The sequence below is a fragment of the Crotalus tigris genome, unplaced genomic scaffold, assembly GCF_016545835.1.
Source record: "Crotalus tigris isolate CLP2741 ecotype Arizona unplaced genomic scaffold, ASM1654583v1 scf7180000021220.622782, whole genome shotgun sequence".
Taxonomy (NCBI): domain Eukaryota; kingdom Metazoa; phylum Chordata; class Lepidosauria; order Squamata; family Viperidae; genus Crotalus; species Crotalus tigris.
Window position 1 is genome coordinate 22,062 of NW_024098407.1, and position 20,957 is coordinate 43,018.

Sequence of the window (20,957 nt, forward strand, 5' to 3'; positions counted from 1 at the left end):
GCAACCTTCTGACAAGCCAAGTCGGTGGAGGAAAGCCAGATTCACTTAACGACCGTATTAGAACCATGGCGAGAAAATTCGTAAAACGGGGCAAAACTCACTTAATAAATGTCCCGCTTAGCGATGAAAATTGTAGGCTCAATTGTCGTCGTTAAGGCGAGGATTAGCTGCACAGGTCGGCCTGGAAGCACAGCCGTTCGTTTAGTGACTGTTAGAAATTACAAGAGCACAGACAAAGTGATTGAGGAAGGGTCCTCAGATTTACGACCATCGCAGCCTCCCCACGGTTACAGGACCAAAATTCGGGGGCTTGGCAGCTGTTGCATATTTATGACAGTTGCAGCGACCCCAAGTCACATGATCACCATTCGCAAACTTCACTTACGTATTTGCCGGCTGGATTCACTTAACAACCAAGTGATTTGCTTAACAATCAGAGCAAAAAAGGTCATAAAAATCAGGTATAGGCGGTCCTTGACTTACAGCCATCTGTTTAGCGGCTGTTCGACGCTACAATGGCATTGAAAAAAAGTGACTTATAACCTTACAACCGTCACAACATCCTCATGGTCGCAGGATCAAAATTCAAGCCCTTGCCAGCCAATATGTATTTATGACAGTCGTAGCTTCCTGGGGTCACGTGATCACCAGGTGGTGACTTTTCTGGTCAGCCTCCTCAGACAGGCAAAGTCAAGGGCGGGGGGGAATCGGACTCACTTAAGAACCACGCGATTCGTTTAACGACCTTGGCAAAAGAAAGGCTGAAAATCGGGCACAGCTCATTTAAGAACCGCCTTGCTTGGCAGACAAAAATTCTGGTCAAAAATGGCGGTCGGAACTGAACCTGTCACTGCATCCCATCCGATGGACTCCCAGTTCAGCCACAGGGTTTATGTAGTATAGCAACCGCCACGATCAAGTTTATGGACTGATCGATTCGTTCATTTCTTTGATTTCTACAGCTGCCCATTTCTGCAAACCAGCTCGGCCTCCCTTGGCGGGGAGTCCCACAGGCCCCGGCTCATGGAGTGCTACTGCTATTGATTTCGAAGGGATCACAAAGGCTATCTAGTCCAACCCACCCTTTTAAAAAAAAAAAACAGCCCTGCAAGGAGAATTGGCCATCACTCTGCTCAGACACCATCCAAGCTAAGGGCGTCGCTGTGTGGTGGGGGCTGAAGCTCAGCACCGTCTGTGGGCCCAACGATTGTCTATAGCTTACGAGTGGAAAACCAGTGGAATGTGGTCTCTTTAGCTACTCTGGTTCAGCACACCAGGATTTAGTGCAGGGTGTGAACTGGACAAAATGCAGCAGAAGAAAATATAGATTTATAAGTATATAGGTTTATAAGTATAGGGTCTCCTGCTTGAGCAGGGGGCTGGACTAGAAGACCTCCAAGGTCCCTTCCAGCTCTATTCTATTCTATTCTATTCTATTCTTTATTTTATTCTATTCTATTCTGCTCTTATTCTATTCTATTCTATATTCTATTCTATTCTGCTCTTATTCTATTCTATTCTTTATTCTATTCTATTCTATTCTTATTCTATTCTATTCTTATTCTATTCTATTCTATTCTTATTCTATTCTACTCTTATTCTACCCTTATTCTATTCTATTCTATTCTTTTATTCTATTCTATTCTGCTCTTATTCTATTCTATTCTATTCATATTCTATTCTATTCTACTCTTATTCTATTCTAATCTTTTATTCTATTCTATTCTGCTCTTATGCTATTCTATTCTATTCTTTATTCTATTTTATTCTTTATTCTGTTCTATTCTATTCTATTCTGTTGTTCTGTTCAAAATTGCTGCTAGGGAAAAGGATGAGACAAGAACCGTGTGTGTGTGTGTGTGTGTGTGTGTGTGTGTGTGTGTGTGTGTGTGTTTTCTCGCGCTTGTGTGTTTGCTTGTGTGTGTGTTTTGCTAGGTGCAGTTCTCCTCCCCTCCCTGCCAGAAGCTCAGAGGCGCCTCCTCCAGCTCTGAATTTCTGAAGACACAACAATGCTTGTTGTTTCACACCAGTGTTTATCTTTGTGGTTTTTCTCTCCTGCCTCTAAGTTTACTGTTCCCAGGTCTGAAAGATAAGGAAATAAAAGTAAAGTAAAATAAAAAAAAGTAGGGTACAGAATACAGAGTAGAATAACAGAGCTGGAAGGGACCTTGGAGATCTTCTAGTCAACCCCCTCAAGCAGAAGACCCTGTTTGAGCAAAGTCAAATAAAAAGTAAAATAAAACACAGATAATCCTTGACTGGAGCCTAAGCAAAACGGTTGTTAGGTGAGTTTTGCCCCATTTTACAACTGAATCCCTGCAGTTGCTAAGTTGATAACATGGTTGTTGGTGAATCTGATTTCCCCATTAATAATAATAATAATATAAAGTTGGAAGGGACCTTGGAGGTCTTCTAGTCCAACCCCCTGCTTAGGCAGGAAACCCTATATCATTTTGGACAAATGGCTGTCCCGTCTCTTCTTAAAGACTTCTGGAGGCAGGTGGTTCCACTGGTTCATTGTCCTCACTGCCAGGAAGTTTCTCCTTAGTTCTAGGTTGCTTCTCTCCTTGATGACTTTCCATCCGTTGCTTCTTGTCCTGCCTTCAGGCGCTTTGGAGGATAGCTTGACTGCCTCTTCTTTGGGGCAGCCCCTGAGATACTGGAACGCTACTATCATGTCCCCCCTCATCCTTCTCTTCGTTAAACCAGACATACCCAATTCCATCAGCCGTTCTTCATATGTTTTTGACTCCAGTTCCCTAATCATCTTTGTTGCTCTTCTCTGCACTCTTTCTAGACGAGTCTCAGCAACTTTTTTACATTGTGGTGACCAAAACTGGACGCAGTATTCCAATTGTGGCCTTACCAAGGCATTGTAAAGTGGTATTAGCACTTCACGTGATCTTGACTCTATCCCTCTCTTAATGCAGCCCAGCACTGTGTTGGCCTTTTTGGCAGCTGCAGCACACGGCTGGCTCCTATTTAAGGGATTGTCCACTAGGACTCCGAGGTCCCTCTCACAGTTGCTACTATTGAGCAAGGTACCCCCTATACTATACCTGTACATTTGTTTTTTTTTACCTAAATGTAGAACTTTGCTTTTTTTCACCACTGAATTTCATTTTGTTAGAGAGCGCCCAGTGTTCTAGTCTGTCCAGATCCTCCTGTATCCTAAGCCTGTCTTCTGGAGGGTTGGCTATGCCTGCCAGCTTGGTGTCATCCGCAAATTGATGATTTCACCATCTATCCCCTCGTCCAAATCATTGACGAAGATGTTGAAGAGCACTGGGCCCAGAACAGAGACTGGGGCATCCCACTACACACTTCCCTCCATGTAGGTGTGGTTCCATTGAGGACCCCACGCTGAGTATGGCCTTGCTTGCAAGGTCGCAAAAGGGATCACGTGACCTGGGGACATTGCAACCGTCATAAATATGAGTCGGTTGCCCAGCATCCGAATTTTGACCACGTGACTCTGGGGAGGCTGCAGCGGTCGTAAGTGTGAAAAACGGTCGTAAGTCACTAATTTCAGCACTGTTGTAACTTAAGGAGTACCTGTACCAGGTTGACAAAAGGTGGAACTATTTTAATTCCACAATAGAGAGGTCACATTCAGAAGCGGCTAAAACGGGCACCAGCTTAATTCACGGAAAATTAAGAAAAAAGGACAATCCGATTGGCCAAATTCTGTTACAATATAGCCAATCTGAATAAAAAAATAGCTTTGAATAAAATTTGAATAAAACTGCGGTTGATCCCTTGGTTCGGTCCTCTTAGTGGGACTCACACTAATTCAGTGGCACCCATCAGGGTTGACCCATCATCCCCAGCCTGATACAACCAATCAATCAGAATAGAGCTTGGAAGGGACCTTGGAGGTCTTCTAGTCCAACCCTCTGCTCACGCAAGAAACCACAGACCATTTCTGACGAATGGTTGTCCAATCTTTTCTTAAAAACCTACAGTGATGGAGCACCTACAATCCCTAGTGGCAAGCTGTTCCACTGATTAATTATTCTCATTGTTAGGAAGTTTCTCCTTAGTTCTAGGTTGCTTCTCTCTTTGGTTAGTTTCCCTCCGTTGCTTCTCATCCTGCCCTCAAGTGCTTTGGAGAATAGGTGGACCACCCAACTCTTCTTTGGGGCAGCCCCTGAGATACTGGAAGACTGCTATCATGTCCCCCCTAGTCCTTCTTTTCATTAAATTAGATATAGTCAATTCCTGCAACCGTTCCTTATACGTTTTAGCCTCCAGGCCCCATCCTTGCTGAATTCCCCTTCCCACACACTCTGAATGTGCTAGGAAGCTGCATCCTTTACTTTTCTCTTACATCCGTACGATAATCTCAGTAGATTCGTAGCAAAACCTGGGTGGAAAACCCAAGTTAAAAGTTCCTTTTCAATTCCCATTTTGGAACAGACTCATGAACACAGGGCTGGTTTTTGATGTCATGTTGATATGGGCCAGCAGGTGGCAGTGCCCACCTGATTCTACCTGAAGCTAAGCAGGGACGGAGCCGGTTAGCACTTGGATGGGAGACACAAGGAATTCCAAAGTACAGGTAATCCTGGATTTACAATTGTTCATTACTGACCACCCAAAGTTGCCACAGTCTGCCACAGTGTGGCCCGCAGTGATCCCGCCCCAGCACGAGGGTCACGCCGCCACCCCTGCACGAGGTTCGTGTTGTGCTCCACCTGCCACTTGTGATGCTGCCGCCCCCCTGCACAAGGTTCGCCGCCCACCTGCCGCTCACGGTGCTGCTGCCCCCCACGCAAGGTTCGTGGCAACACCGCCACCTGCACGATACTAGCGGCGCTCCCACCACCCACACAACAGTCACGGCAACGGTGGCACGAGGGGGGGTGAGCACGTGCACATGCACGTGTACTGCCCAGCTACACATGTGGCCCGGTGGCCAAGAGCAGGGCTTTTCAACCTTTTCACCCATTGTACCACTTTTAGGGTATGGCAACATCCGAGTACCACCAGTCGCCTAGCAAGGGGTCAAAAACTTGATAACCAAAAAAAAAGGAAAAAAGTGATAAAGTACAGGTAGTCCTCGACTTACAACAGTTCGCTTAGTGACTCTTCAAAGTTACAATGGCACTGAAAAAAGTGTCCCCCCAGCCACAGCCGAGCAAGACACCGGCCTGCCCACCCGGTGACGCTGTTCCTCCTGTCCCAGGTTTCCATTGTTGTGAGCATTTCTGTTGAGGATTGGCAGTGGGGGTGGGGGGGGGGGTGTTTGGTTTTTATTCCCCCCATCTGATGGGTGGTTGCAGCAGGTTTTGGTCACTTCACATGACCCTGGGACACCATGACCATCATAAATATGAATCAGTTGCCAAGCATCTGAATGTAAATCAGAAGATCCTGGAGATGCTGCAACATTCCAGCTGATGGGTGCTTCTTCTGGGCTCAGCAGAAGCACCAGGATCAGCGCTAAGCTCCAGCTCGATCCTGGCACTGATCCTGGCGCTTCCGCTGAGCCCCGACAGCCCTGCAGCTCCAGCCGTCTCTCGCTCAGGCTTGTGCGGTGCTGCCCCCGATTCAGCTCATTCCCCTCCCTCGCTACCCCTTTTCTAGGATGCTCGCGTACCACCTGCCAGATGCCAATGGACCACAGGTGGTACCCGTACCACTGGTTGAAAAGCCCTGGCCATGAGGACACAGTCCGGTAGTGGGCCGTGGCCCTTAGGTTGGGGACCTCTGGACTAGATGACCTCTGAAGTGCTTTTAGGCCTAGAATTCTATGTAAATCTTTGAGACTTGAGTCAGGGTTTATGGCCTGTCATTTCCGATTCTCTCTCTATCCTCAGTGCTGTGTTCGGACCTTCCCTTTTTATGCACGCTGATCCTGGTTAGGCCAAGGGCTTCCAGAGAAGAATGGCAACTAGGAAACCACCAGTTCTCCTTTGTGCTGTTCGAAGGAGGCCACTTGAGGTCTGCCCTCTGTTTATGCTCTGCAGGACCTTTTCCATGGAAAAGGGAACCTCCTGCAGCTATTTTTCTCAGCTTTCTCGGCGTTAGGTCTGTTCGCCACCTTGAGATATTTGTAAAAAATAATAAAGGCAGGATATAAATGAAATAAACAAAAGGGTGTTGAGTCCTCTAGAGCAGTGGTTCTCAACCTGTGGGTGGGGACCCCATTCGGGGTCGAACGACCATTTCACGGGGGTCGCCAAACAACGCAGTCCGCCATTTTTTCCCCCTTTTCCTTAGCTGTGCTACTCCCTTTTCTTCTATTGGCTTTTGAAAGCCAATGGAATAGACTCTCTTGAATAGACTCTCATTCTATTGGCTGTCAAAAACCAATAGGAATTGTCCAGGCTGTCTCTGCCCTGCTGAGCCCACCAAAAGTCCCAGTCTGCAAACGGTGCTGCACCAGTTGAGTAGTCCTCGACTTACGACCGGTTGAGTAGCCCTTGACTTACGACCAGTTGGAGGTCGCGGCATTAAAAAGGTTGAGAACCACTGCTCTAGAGCCCCTTCTCGGCACCCGGGCTTCTGCCTTCCGCGACCGGCCCCTTTTTCCTCACAATGGTTGGCCAACGTGTCATTGCAACATGAGGCAGGACTTTCCTTCCACGGAACCAGAAACTTGTTTCTGCAAATACTTCTGGCTGAGAAAACAGTGGGTTGGCAAAGCTGGTTGCTATGATAGTTTGGAGTGGATCTAAGGTCAGGCGAAGGAGGGTTAAGAAGCTGGAAGAACTGGTTAACAGGCTTAGACAGCTGTGTCTTTTACTGCAGGGGTCCTCAAGCTTGGCCACTTTAAGACGTGTGGACTTCAACTCCCAGAATTCCTCAGCCACTGTGGCCATTGAGGAGAATTCTGGGAGCTGAAGTCCCCACGCCTGGAAATGGCCAAGGTAAACAGGGCCTAGACCAGGGGTAGGCCACCTTGGCTCTTTTATGACTGGTGGACTTCAACTCCCAGAATTCCTGAGCCAGCCATGCTGAGGGGAAAGGGAGAGGTTTCCAAGCTGAGCCAGGCTGACTGAGGAATTCTGGGAGTTGAAGTCCACGAGTCATGAAGGGGCCATAGTTCCCCCAAGCTGGCTGAGGAATTCTGGGAGTTGAAGTCCACGAGTCATGAAGGGGCCATAGTTCCCCCAAGCTGGCTGAGGAATTCTGGGAGTTGAAGTCCACGAGTCACGAAGGGGCCAAAGTTTCCCCCATGGTGGCTGAGGAATTCTGGGAGTTGAAGTCCAGGAGTCATGAAGGGGCCATAGTTCCCCCATGCTGGCTGAGGAATTCTGGGAGTTGAAGTCCACGAGTCATGAAGGGGCCAAAGTTTCTCCCATGCTGGCTCAGGAATTCTGGGAGTTGAAGTCCAGGAGTCATAAAAGAGCCAAGGTTGCCTACCCCTGGCCTAGACCAATCCCAAGCATAAGGTTCAGCCTAAGATCTCCTCCAGAGGTGTGGTGATGATAACTCCCATAATTCCGAGCCTGAACTGCCCATGATGTTCAGGAGTTGTGGGTTTGGATGTATTTGGAGGCCCCCATCAGGAGAAAGCAAGATTAGACTGGGATTTAATTCATTTAGACCAGTGGTTCTCAACCTTTTTAATGCCGCGACCCCCAACCGGTCGTAAGTCAAGGACTACTCAACCGGTCGTAAGTCAAGGACTACTCAACCGCTCAGCTGGTGCAGCACCGTTTGCAGAATGGGATTTTTGGCGGGTTAGCGGGGCAGAGACAGCCTGGACAATTCCTATTGGCTTTGGAAAGCCAATAGAATTAGACTCTATTCAAGAGAGTCTATTCTATTGGCTTTCAAAAGCCAATAGAATAAAAGGGAGTAGCACAGCTAAGGAAAAGGGGGGGAAAATGGCGGATTGCGTTGTTTGGCGACCCCCGTGAAATGGTCGTTCGACCCCAAATGGGATCCCGACCCACAGGTTGAGAACCACTGATTTAGACGCAGGGGTCCTCAACCATGGCCACTTTAAGACTTGTGGACTTCAATTCCCAGAATTCCTCAGCCAGCTTTGGGAAAGGTTTGGGAAAATAGTGGCAGAGACATTGACTGGAGATTATTGCCCTGCAGGTGATCCTCGACGTATGGCCACAACTGAGCCTGACATTTCCATCGCTAATCAAGGTGGCTGTTAAGCGAGTCACGCCTCATTTGGCGACCTTTCTTGCTCCTGTCGCTGAGCGAATCACTGCGGCTGCTAAGTCAGTTCCACGGTTGTTAAGTGAATCCGGACTTTCCCGGTCAGAAGGAAGGTCACGCAAGGAGATGACGTGACTCCGGGACGCTGCAATAAATGTCCCCAATATGAGTCCGTTGCCCAGCGTCCGTCTTCTGATCTCGCGACCACCGGGATGCTGAACGACGGCAGTGATCCGCTGAACGAGGTTGTAAAAGGGGGCAAGACTCGCTTAACAACCTGCCTCTTTTAGCAACAAAAATCCTGGGGCCGTCAACTCTGGTTTATATCCAAGTTGGATATAAAAAAATATTATTTAGTTTTTCAATAACTTATATATAAATTTTAATATTTTATAGATTGAATTACTTTTTTTTTCTTTATATTTTTTATTATTACTCTACTTTCTTATATTTCCTTTCTTCTTTCTTTTTCTTTATTCTTTTTCTTTTTAAGTATTTTTTATTTTTTAATATTTATGTTTTTATATATATATATATATTATTGTTAATTACTTTATTAGTTGTTTAAGTAATGTATTTAGACTTATCTATGGTTTATACTTTTTTTTAAAGAATTTAAGAAACTTTAACTAAGCCTATATTCAACTCTGGGAAGGTTGAGGGAGGGAACGGGAGGGCTGGGGTGGGTTGGGGAGGGTTGTTTTTTTTCTTGTAAAAATTTTAAAAATTTTCAATAATAATAAAAAAAAATCCTGGGGCCGTTGAGGACCACCTACGCTGTGCCTAACACACAACTTTACACCGTCCCAAAATAATCCAGGCATCGCCTTCCATTTTCTCGCCTTCCGTGAACCGAACTCCTGTTGCTTGGAGACGTGCGGAAGCGTCTCTCGTTACGCACGTACAACACACACTTACACAACTCCCCGCCCCTGTCGTGCACACAGGTGTCAGCTTACCTTGGCAGGGCTCTCTGGGAGACCACCCGGGGAGGCAGCGTGGGTGGGCGCACGGGGACGGGCGGTGCCGCCACCGCCGGGATGGCGGGCCTGTTCTCCACCTGGTGGCGTTTGGCGGGCAGAGGGGGCAGTGGAGGCTTGGCCCCCTCCTCCGGGAAGGGGGGGCTGAGTCTCCCGCAAGCCGGCTGCGGAGAAGGGCATCGGGGGTCCGAGCAAACCGGGAAAGAAGCGGAGAACTTCACTGGCGGGTGGGAACCTGTCCTCGGAGGGATAGGAGGAGGAATAAGGGGAAGGCCAAGGGCGGATTCCGAACCCCGTTCCGGGGGCGACCCCTTGCCACTTGGTCCCGCCAAGTCACGCTTGGCCTCTTGCTCCGGCAGAGAGCCAGCTGTCCGGAAGATGTGGCGTTTCTTGGGGACGGGCCTCCTCGGTGGCAGCTGGGGACGTCCGGCGCTGGACGGCAACTCGGCGAAGAATTTGCTCAACCCGGAGAGGATCCGTTTGCGATGGCCGGGCAGCAGAACGCCGAGGCGGGTGAGGCTCTCGTCGCTCAAGTGCTGGCAGTCCTGGAGGCATCTCAGCTGGTTCTGCTCAAAGGTCTCGACGTACTGGTCCAGGCGGAGTTTCTGGAGCCACTCGGCCAGGGCGAGCGAAGGCCCGTCCGCCATGGCTCTGGGGACGCGTTCGAAGGGTTCCTGACGAGCGGGTCAGTTCATGCCTCTCTCGCCTCCGGCTTCTCGGGATCCGTGAGGGAAGCAACGCCTGTGGGAGGAAGGAAGGAGAGCGGCACGTCAGTGGCCCAGCCTTGCACCACCAACCCTGGAGGGCAGAATCACGATAAAACCGAACGCTGCAAGAGAAGAGAATATTTCTAGCTCAAGGTTGAAATGAGGGTCCTGGGTGCTCTGTGAGCTGGGGGGCTTTCTTGGGGACGTTTCATGACCCAACTAGGTAACATAATCAATGCTAGAAGGGGATGGGGTTTGCAGAGAGGAGGAGGAGAAGGAGGAGGGGGAGGAGGAGGAAGAGGAGGAGGAGAAGGAGGAGGAAGAAAAGAACTATTAGGGTCCTTGGTGCTTTCTGAGCTGGGTGGTTTTCTTGCAGACGTTTCATGACCCAGCTAGGTAACATCATCAGTTCTAGTGGTTTGCCCTGTCAGTTTTGGTGGGAGTGTGCCTAGATTAGGCTGCTGGTTTTGGTGTTAGCTTGTTTGAGTTGGTAGTTCCCTGACTGGGTAGCTCTGGCTGGACAAGCCACTGTATATAAACCGAGACCAAACCCCGGTAGCACTGGTGACGTGACTTAGTCGGGTCACAAAACGTCTGCAAGAAAACCTGTTGAGCTCCGAGAGCCTCCAGGCCCCCACAGCCCCAGGATCAGCTGAAGCCAGATCTAAAGCAGCCACCTTCCATTCTTAGAGAATAACAACAGACAAATGCAAGTAAAACTGGAGCAGCAGGTCAAATGCTTAGGGCTCAAAGGAGACGCCCTCTACAACAGGGGTCCTCAAACGTGGCCACTTTAAGCCTGGTGGACTTCAACTCCCAGAATTCCCCAGCCAGAAAAACCAGCAGCCCCCTGCCTCATTTCGGGTTTTGCAAGAAGCCTTTGCCAGATTTTACTGCTGCGCCTCCTCTTTCTCCCTTTCTCCTTCCCTCCCTCCCTCCCTCTCTCCCTCCCCCTCCCTCTCTCTCTCTTTCTCCCTCCCTCCCTTCCTGCCTTTCCTCCCTCCCCCTCCCTCTCTCCTTCCTTCCTCTCTCCTTCTCCCTCCCTCCCTCCTTTCTGCCTACCTGCCTTCCCTCCTCCCTCCCTCCCTCCCTCCCTCCCACTCCTTCCTTCCTCTCTCCCTTTCTCCCTCCCTCCCTCCCTCCCTCCCTTCCCTCCCTCCTTCCTCTCTCCCTCCCTCCCTTTCTCCTTCCCTCCCTCCTTCCTGCCTACCTGCCTTCCCTCCTCCCTCCCTCCCTCCCACTCCCTCCTTCCTTCCTGTCTCCCTTTCTCCCTCCCTCCCTCCCTTCCTGCCTTCCCACCCTCCTTCCTTCCTCTCTCCTTCTCCCTCCCTCCCTTTCTGCCTACCTGCCTTCCCTCCTCCCTCCCTCCCACTCCCTCCTTCCTTCCTCTCTCCCTTTCTCCCTCCCTCCCTCCCTCCCTTCCTGCCCTCCCTCCTTCCTTCCTCTTTCCCTTTCTCCCTCCCTTCCTTTCTCCCTCCTTCCTGCCTACCTGCCTTCCCTCCCTTCCTCTCTTTCTCCCTCCCTCCTTCCTGCCTACCTGCCTTCTCTCCCTCCCTCCCCTCCCTCCCTTCCTCTCTCCCTTTCTCCCTCCCTCCCTCCCTCCCTCCTCCCTGCCTCCCCTCCTCCCTCCTTCCTCCCTTCCACCTTCCTACCTTCCTTCCCACCTGCCTGCCTTCCCTCCCTCCCTCTCCCTTTCTCCCTCCCTCCCTCTTTCCTTTCCACCCTCCTTCCCTGTCCTTTTATCCCTCCCCTCCCCTCCTTCCTCCCTCTCTCCCTCTCTCCCTCCCACCCTCCTTCCTTCCTTCCTTCCTTCCTTCCTTCCTTCCTTCCTTCCTTCCTTCCTTCCTTCCTTCCTTCCTTCTTCTCTCTGTCTCTCCCCTACCCCAAAGACTTTTAAACATAGCTCTTTTTTTGAACCCAGAATGCCAGAAATGTTGAAATGCAAGAGGCTGAACCGGTCTTACTACAAGTGGAAAGGAAAGGCTGAGTCTGTCCGGCAGGTGAAGGCGGGGGAGCAGCGGCTTTGAGGACCCGGCCTGGCGTGGATCCCCTGTTGCCCCCCCCCCCCGCAGCCTTCCTCGCCCCCCTGCATTGACGACCCCCAAAAGGGACACGTCTGAGGGGGAAAGGGAAGACCCTCAGGACGTACGGCTGCTTTTCACACCTACGACCCGCGCAGCAGCCCCCCCATCAAAATTCAGACCCTTGGGCAGCTGACTCACACTTACGACGGTCGCAGCGTCCCTGCAGGTCATGGGATCCCCTTTTTGCGACCGTCGGACGAGCGAAGCCAGATCCCCTTCACAGCCCTGTGACTAATCGAACAACCGCAGTGATCCGCTTAACAACGGCGGCGAGGGAGGTCGTAAAGTGAGGCGAAACCCACTTAATGACTGCCTCGCTTAGCGACAGAAATGGGAGGCTCAAATGTGGTCGTAAGTGGAAGGAGGATGACCAGTAGAAAAAAAACATTGAAACAGGGAATCTCCAAAGTTGGCAACTTTAAGCCTGGTGGACTTCAACTCCCAGGATTCCCCTCCCAGCCTCGGGGAGTTGAAGTCCACCAGGCTTAAAGTTGCCAACTTTGGAGATTCCCTGAACATATAATAATAATAATAATAATGATGATGATGATGATGATGTTGGAAGCTACCCTGGAGGTCATCTAGTCCAACCCCCTGCTCAAGCAGGAAACCCTATACCATTTCAGACAAACGGCTATCCAGTCTCTTCTTAAAAACTTCCAGTGTTGGAGCATTCACCACTTCTGGAGGCAGGTTGTTCCACTGATTCACAGAATAACAGAGTTGAAAGGGACCTTGGAGGTCATCTAGTCCAACCCCCTGCTCAGGCAGAAAACCCTGCACCATTTCAGAGCGTGTATTAAAACATTAAAATATTAAGAGTTCACATTTTGAGTATTGATTCCAGACTGATTTTCACCCCCCCCCCCAAATCGCAATTGCTCTTTGACCTTCGAGCCGGTCTAAAAATTGGAATATAAACACCCTGATAGTCACCGTTCACACGTTTCTTCCTTCTAATCTTTAATTCCCCCCCCTTTTTTTTTTTTCCTGACCAGTCTCGAAACCAGCCCAGTAGCCCCCTGTCCCATTTCTGGTTTTGCCAGAGACTTTGCGGAGACGAAAAGATTTTCTCCCAAAGTGACTTCCTGGTGCTATAAAAAGCAAGCAAACACCCCCCCCCCCATTCTCCTTCTCCCACCCAGTCACACTTCTCTGAGTCAACAACACTCGTTTGCACGCTTGTACACAATTCCCAACGCTTGGCGTGCTCGTAATCCCCACCTCTCCACCACAACTGAGCCTACATTTTTTTTGTCACTATGCGAGACAGTTTGTTGTGAGTTTTGACCCATTTGACGACCTTTCTCGCCATGGTTGTTAAACGAATCACTGCAGTTGTTAAGTTAGGAACACGGTTGTGAAGTGAATTCGGCTTTCCCCCCCCCCTTGACTTGGCTTGTCGCAAAAGGGGATTGTGTGACACACACCCCTCCCTGGGACGCTGCGACCGTCGTAAATATGAGTCGGCTGCCAAGCGTCTGAATTTGGACCACGTGACCATCGGGGATGCTGCAAAAATTGTAAGTCTCAATCTGTGGGTCGGGACCCCATTTGGGGTCGAACGATCATTTCACGGGGGTCGCCAAACAACGCAGTCCGCCATTTTTTCCCCCTTTTCCTTAGCTGTGCTCCTCCCTTTTATTCTATTGGCTTTTGAAAGCCAATAGAATAGACTCCCTTGAATAGCGTCTAATTCTAATGGCTTTCCAAAGCCAATAGGAATTGTCCAGGCTGTCTCTGCCCTGCTGAGCCCGCCAAAAGTCCCATTCTGCAAACGGTGCTGCACCAGTTGAGTAGTCCTCGACTTACGACCGGTTGAGTAGTCCTCGACTTACGACCAGTTGAGTAGTCCTCGACTTACGACCAGTTGGGGTCGCGGCATTAAAAAGGTTGAGAACCACTGCACTAAATGGACAATGTTGTCATTCTTCTGCATGCAGTCCTCTTTAAGCAGGGGATCTGGTGCCTGCCTTCGCTTGCAGGGGTGCCAAGCCCATCATCCCCCGCAGCACGGGTTGACTTCCAACAGATCGAAAGAGGCAATATCAGGAGAGGCGCGTTAAGTTCTTTTAAAAAAAAAAAAGACAAAAAAGACGTTTTTCTGGTCTTGCCAAGCTGACCTTTGGCTGTGAAACTCTTTGATTATTCGCCAAGCCACTTTGTTTTGTTTGTTTTTTTAAATGGCGCTGTTTACAAAGAGGAACGGGCTGGAAATATCAGCAGGGCGAATTGCTAAAATGGGAAGGAGGGTTGAGAAGGAAGTCGGCATATTTTACACAGAAAAGCAGAAAAGTGACGTCAGGAAAAAAACAACAACTCAAAAGTCCATCCAGTCTTCCCTGTGAGTTCTTTGGATTGGTTGCCTGGCTTTTGTTTTCTTTTTCAATATATTCACTGGCTATTTTTCATTATTGCTTTATATAATAATAATAATAATAATAATTGGACAGCCATTTGTCCGAAATGGTATAGGGTTACCTGCATGAGCCTCCAGGGTCCCTTCCAACTTTTATTATTATTATTATGGATCATCGCACAGTCAGCCAGATGTTCAGACTGGATTTGGCATTTTGTCTACCTATCGAGTCCTTACCCAGGACCTGGGATAGGCAGATGTGGATGTTTGATGGTATTACAGATATCGTCGCAGGATGGAAGCAGTTCCTAGTAAGGCCGCCTTTTGCAATTGACTGATTGGGAATTTGTCAATGCCGATGATGGTGTTCAAGTGGTGCTCCAGTTGTTTTGGGATTGCACCCAAGGAGCCTATCACTATTGGTACTACCCTTGCTTGCTTTTGCCACAGTATTATTATTATTATTATTATTATTATTATTATTATTATTATTTAAGCTAGATCCACTTAACCGTGTGAGTCATTTAACAACAGCAGCAAAAGTGGTTGCAAAATTGGACGCCATTCCTTGAACAAGTCTTTTGCTTAATTGTGCACTTTCTGGTCAAAATTGTACTTGTTAATTGAGGATTGCTGCTCAAATTCAGCCAGCTTTAGGCAATGAAAAGTGTTTGGGGGGGGGGGAGTTGCTGGATGCAACAACCGAGACAAGAAATGATAGATGGGAGCTCATGAAAAAGAGGCACAATCTAGAATTAAGGAAGAATTTCCTGACAGTTAACCAGGGCAACCTGGGCTCTTTTATGACTGGTGCACTTCAACTTCCAGAATTCCTCAGCCACCATGAGGGAAACTTTGGCCCCTTCATGACTCGAGGACTTCAACTCCCAGAATTCCTGAGCCCAGGGCCCTTCATGACTCGGGAAACTATGGCATGGGGAAACCCTTCATGACTCCTGGACTTCAACTCCCAGAATTCCTCAGCCAGCATGGGGGAACTATGGCCACTTCATGACTCCTGGACTTCAACTCCCAGAATTCCTCAGCCAGCCTGGCTCAGCTTGGAAACCTCTCTCTTTCCCCTCAGCATTCCTGGCTCAGGAATTCTGGGAGTTGAAGTCCACGAGTCATAAAAGAGCCAAGGTTGCCTACCTCTGGGCTGGTGGAGGGGGTTGCACTAAATGACCTCCAAGGTCCCTTCCAGTTCTATTGTGATTGATTGAGATGGCTGGCAAATAAATATTGTAATAAATAAACATAGTAAAAGAGGGAACAGGGTGCTTGAGAAGCGAGAAGACTTCCATTCCCAGCCTTCTCCCACCCACCCCAAAATTCCCAAGGGGCTCAAACAAAATTACACAGCCAAATTTCGGCTATTTTAGCCCTAAAACACAGGCAATTTACAGATTTTTTGAGGGGGGGGAAGAGATTCAGAGACAACTGCTTCTCCTTTCCATCACTAGTCTTGAAAAACCGCCATAGAGACAGTCCTCAAGTTACAACGATGCATTTAGTGACTGTTCAAAGCTACCATGGCCCTGAAGAAAATGATTTATCACCGTTTTTCACACTTACAACCGCTGGAGCGTCCCCCAGGGTCACGTGATCAAAATTCAGACGCTTGGCAACTGACTCACATTTACGACGGTCGCAGCATCCCAGCGGTCACATGATCCCCTTTTGCGACCTTCTGATAAGCAAAGTCAATGGAGGAAGCCGGATCCGCTTAGCGACCGTGTCGCTAACTTATCAACTGCAGTGATTCACTTAACCGTGTAATTAACAACTCCCGTGATTCCCTTAACGACTGTGGCCAAGGTCGTAAACTAGAGCAAAACTCACTTGACTGCTGTCTCGCTTAGCAACAGAAATTTAGGGCTGCATTTTGGTCGTAAGTGGAGGACTGCCTGCATTGTTCATTCCCCGGTGGCAAAACTTCATTTTGCAGTGAAAAAAGGGCCTCAAAGGAGTTTTTTGGGGGACAAAATCCCCACCGGGACGACGCAGGGTTGCAAATCAGGATCTTTTGGGCACCCTTGGAAGCCACACTGGGGTCCCCCCCCCCGGGGGCCAAAATGAGAAAGAAAACCAGCAGCGTTTGACCCAGTAAAAAATCTGCCTTTTGCTCCGGATATTTTTGCTGAATGCAGAATAAAAATACCCTGACTGAACTTATTTTAGTTTCCGGGAATATTTGCATTTCGACATGTCATCTCAGCACGGGGTGACCGGCTCTTTCCCAACCCCGAAGCCTCCTTCGCTGACACACAAACACACACACACACACACACACTATAAATTCAGCCTCTGCTGGTTTCTCTGCGGCTAAAGGGCATTGACTGCTACGTCTGGTGGCTTTCGGTTCCCTAATTCCGTAATGGAACTTAAGGAGGCCCCCCCTTTTTTTCTCAGGCACAGATAGTCCTCGCTTTACAACCACGGAGGCCGAGATTTCTGTTGCTAAGCAAGACAGCTGTTCAAGGGTCTTGCTTAAGCTGTCAGCTTTGCCACGCATTACTTGCCCCGGTTGTTAAGCGAATCCCTGCAGTTAAGTTAATAACACGGTTGTTAAGTGAATCATAAAGAAGAGGGAATTAAGCTATTTTCCAAAGCACCTGAAGGCAGGACAAGAAGCAACGGGTGGAAACTCATCAAGGAGAGAAGCAACCTAGAACTAAGGAGAAACTTCCTGACAGTGAGAACAATTAATCAGTGGAACAGCTTGCCTCCAGAAGCAGTAAATGCCCCAACACTGGAAGTTTTTAAGAAGAGACTGGACAGCCATTTGTCCGAAATGGTGTAGGGTTTCCTGCCCGAGCAGGGGGTTGGACTAGATGACCTCCAAGGTCCCTTCCAACTTTACTACTATTACTAAATTACTATTGACTTTACTTGTCAGAAGGTCACAAAAGGGGATCACGTGACCCCCGGGGACATCGCCACCGTCGTAAATATGAAACAGTTGCCAAGCGTCTGAATTTTGATCACGTGACCCTGGGGTTGGTGCAACGGTTGTAAGTGTGAAACACGGTCCTAAGTCCATTTTTTTTCCCCAGGGCCGTTGTAAATTGAGGATTAGCTGTGTTCTATTATTCTGCTTGGATTTTCTGAATACAATAGAGCTGGAAGGGACCATGGAGGTCTTCTAGTCCAGCCCGCTGCTCAAGCAAAAGAGCCTATGCTAGGGCTAGGCAACCTTGGCTCTTTTATGACTCGTGGACTTCAACTCCCAGAATTCCTGAGCCAGCATGGGAGAACTATGGCCCCTTCATGACTTGCGGACTTCAACTCCCAGAATTTCTGAGCCAGCATGGGGGAACTATGGCCCCCTCATGACTTGTGGACTTCAACTCCCAGAATTCCTGAGCCAGCCATGCTGAGGGGAAAGAGAGAGGTTTCCAAACTGAGCCAGGCTGGCTGAGGAATTCTGGGAGTTGAAGTCCACGAGTCATGAGGGGGCCATAGTTCCCCATGCTGGCTGAGGAATTCTGGGAGTTGAAGTCAACGAGTCATGAGGGGGCCATAGTTCCCCCGTGCTGGCTCAGGAATTCTGGGAATTGAAGTACATGAGTCATGAGGGGGCGATAATTCCCCCATGGTGGCTCAGGAATTCTGGGAGTTGAAGTCCACTAGTCATGAGGGGGCCAAACTTTCCCCCATACTGGCTCAGGAATTCTGGGAGTTGAAGTCCACGAGTCACGAAGGGGCCAAAGTTTCCCCCACGCTGGCTCAGGAATTCTGGGAATTGAAGTCTACATAAAAGAGCCAAGGTGGCCTACCCCTGGCCATTCCAGACAAATGGCCGTCCAGTCCCTTCTTAAAAACCTCCCGTGATGGAGCGCCCACGATTTCTGGTGGCAAGCCATTCCACTGACTAATTGTCCTCACTTTTTTCAAGAAGCTTTTCCTTAGTTCCAAGTTGCTTCTCTCCCCTGATTATTTTCTATTTTCTGAAAAGCTTTGTGAAGCATAATTGAGAAATGGACATGAATAAATCATTTCCCCCCCTTTTTTTCCATTTAAATTGAGGCACAAATCCAGCAGTTCACACCTCTGGCTGGCTTGGCAGAGCCCCAGCACCCCCCCCCCAGCCTTGGCAGGAAGGACACGCCGGTCATCTGCCATCCCAATCCCACAGCTGGCCGGTGACCTCTGCTCTCACCACTGCCCCCTCTGACCCGTGGCCCTGAGGCACCTTCACATGACTCACACCGACAAGGCGTCCTTGTTGAATGCTCCTCCAGTGACTGCCACAATTTGCCAAAGCCACAACGGTCTGGCTAAAGTTGTGGAAGTGTGTCATGGTTGCAAAGCCTCTGGTCATGTGGTGCGGGGTTGACCGTGCGCTGTGCACAGTCAGAGAAGAGACCCATCATTCGAACATCCGGTGTCAAATGCAAGCGGAATGCCGAGGCCCTGGATGTGACTCAAGCACAAAGCACAATCCCCCACAGGGTGCCTGGCCAGGAGGGTGAAAGAGTCAGGATGGTGACTTCAAGTCACACATACAGACACACGCACACACAAATGTCCCTTGCAGGTCTACGTGGAAGCAGATACTTGCAATTCAATGGGAGAGGCATAGAGGCGATTTTGGCCAGCCAGAAGTCAATGCAAATCAGCTGCTATCTCTTTTTTTAACCTTTAATTTATATGTATGTATGTATGTATGTATGTATGTATGTATGTATGTATGTTTTCTGAGGTTTTCGCGGGTGTTTGTATGTAGATCTTTGGTTATTCGGGTTTTCTCCCACGTCAAATTGGACACTTCCAATTTGACCCGGGAGAAACCCCGAATAACCAAAGAGGAAGGAAGGAAGGAAGGAAGGAAGGAAGGAAGGAAGGAAGGAAGGAAGGAAGGAAGGAAGGAAGGAAGGAAAAGTGTCTAGAAAGAGTACAGAAAAGAGCAACAAAGATGATCAGGGGACTGGAGGCGAAAACCTATAAGGAACGGCTACTGGAATTGGGTATGTCTAGTTTAATGAAGAGAAGGACCAGGGGGGACAAGATAGCAGCCTTCCAGTATCTCAGGGGCTGCCCCAAAGAAGAGGGAGTCAAGCTATTCCTCAAAGCCCCTGAAGGCAGGACAAGAAGCAACGGATGGAAACTAATCAAGGAGAGAAGCAACCTGGAACTAAGGAGAAACTTCCTGACAGTGAGAACAATTAACCAGTGGAACTACCTGCCTCCAGAAGCAGTGAATGCTCCAACACTGGAAGTTTTTAAGAAGAGACTGGACAGCCATTTGTCCGAAATGGTGTAGAGTTTCCTGCCTGAGCAGGGGGTTGGACTAGATGACCTCCAAGGTCCTTTCCAACTTTACTACTATTACTAATAATGAGAAGGAAGGAAGGAAGGAAGGAAGGAAGGAAGGAAGGAAGGAAGGAAGGAAGGAAGGAAGGAAGGAAGGAAGGAAGGAAGGAAGGAAGGAAGGATAGACTGGGGGGTCCTTGGTGCTCTCTGAGCTTGTTTGTTTTCTTGCAGACATTTCATGGCCCAGCTAGGAATTGTCATCAGTGCTAGGAAGAGGAGGGGGTTTGCAGAGAGCGAACGCCCCCTCTTCTCCTCTCTGGCATCCAGATGTTTCTTAGTTTGGGTAATGAAACCTCTGCAAGGAGAAGAAACCTTGTTTGCGTAGATTAACCGGGGTTGCTCCTTCTTCACAAAAACCCAGTCAATCAAAGGCAGTGTCCCTGCAGCCGTTCACACAGACACACAATGCCTCATTGCCATCCACCTGTCATTACACACATGGGGTCAATCACACCAGCATTTCATCCTGTGTACGCTCAACGGAGGTCTTGCGGAAGGAAAACATCACAGGCCGACTATTTAACAGACACAAGCTTTTTAAGGTCTACGTCCAGGTAGGCTTTGACTTAGGACCACTTGCTTCAGAGTTACAACAGACTAGAAACGTTACTTGCGCCCAGTCCTCAAAATTACAACCACCGTCTCCCCCCCCCATTGGTCACATGATTGCATTAGGGGCGCTTACACACCGACTCACACTTACGACCCCCGTTGCAACGTCCAGCCGTCACACAATCGCCTTTTGCAACGTTTTCGCCATTTCCTGGCGAAAAAGCACCGTCGGATAAGCTGCACTCCGACTTTCCACCCTGTGATTTGCTTCACAACCCCCACCCCCAATGCCCTTAACGGCATGGGTGGGTGACTCGCCAAACGACTGTTCTTGTAAAAAGGGTCGTAAAATCGAGCCCAATCACAAGGGATGATCCGAGGCCTGTGCTAGCTGGTGAATTTTGGGAGTGGAAGTCCGCCCGTCTTGAAGTGGCGGAGGTTGGGACACCCTAATGTAGGAAGCGGAAGGTGATGCAATTCACTGGCACCCAACTTCAGAGGCAAGAATGGAACACAACATCATTGGTGTGGTTAAAAAAATAAATAAAATACTATAATGCGCACGATTAAGCCTCAGTTTTTAGTCCCCCCCCCCAAAATGTTTCAGCAAGGAGTATTCAGGAATGCTTTTAAGAAGCTTAAAAATCCTGCAAGAAAAGGAATTTTGGTAGACAGAGGGTGATGCCCCGCCAAAGGAAATACCAACACACACACACACACACACACAAACATACTGGCCTGTGCAGCTGCCATAAATACTAGAGGGAGCTTGTTCTCCAGGCCACTTGCATGCCAAGGGCACGGGTGTGTGTGTGTGTGTGTGTGTGTGTGT

General features: G+C 49.1%; 1 protein-coding gene across 1 annotated transcript in view; it reads right to left on the reverse strand.

Annotated features, from left to right (window-relative positions):
* ARAP1 (ArfGAP with RhoGAP domain, ankyrin repeat and PH domain 1) overlaps positions 1-20,957 on the reverse strand; it is a 69,861-nt gene that overhangs the window by 19,886 nt on the left and 29,018 nt on the right. Inside the window, exon 2 of the mRNA XM_039369758.1 lies at positions 9,087-9,848. Coding sequence (XP_039225692.1) covers positions 9,087-9,754 — 668 coding nt within the window. The 5' untranslated portion in view covers positions 9,755-9,848. The remainder of the gene's footprint in view (positions 1-9,086; positions 9,849-20,957) is intronic.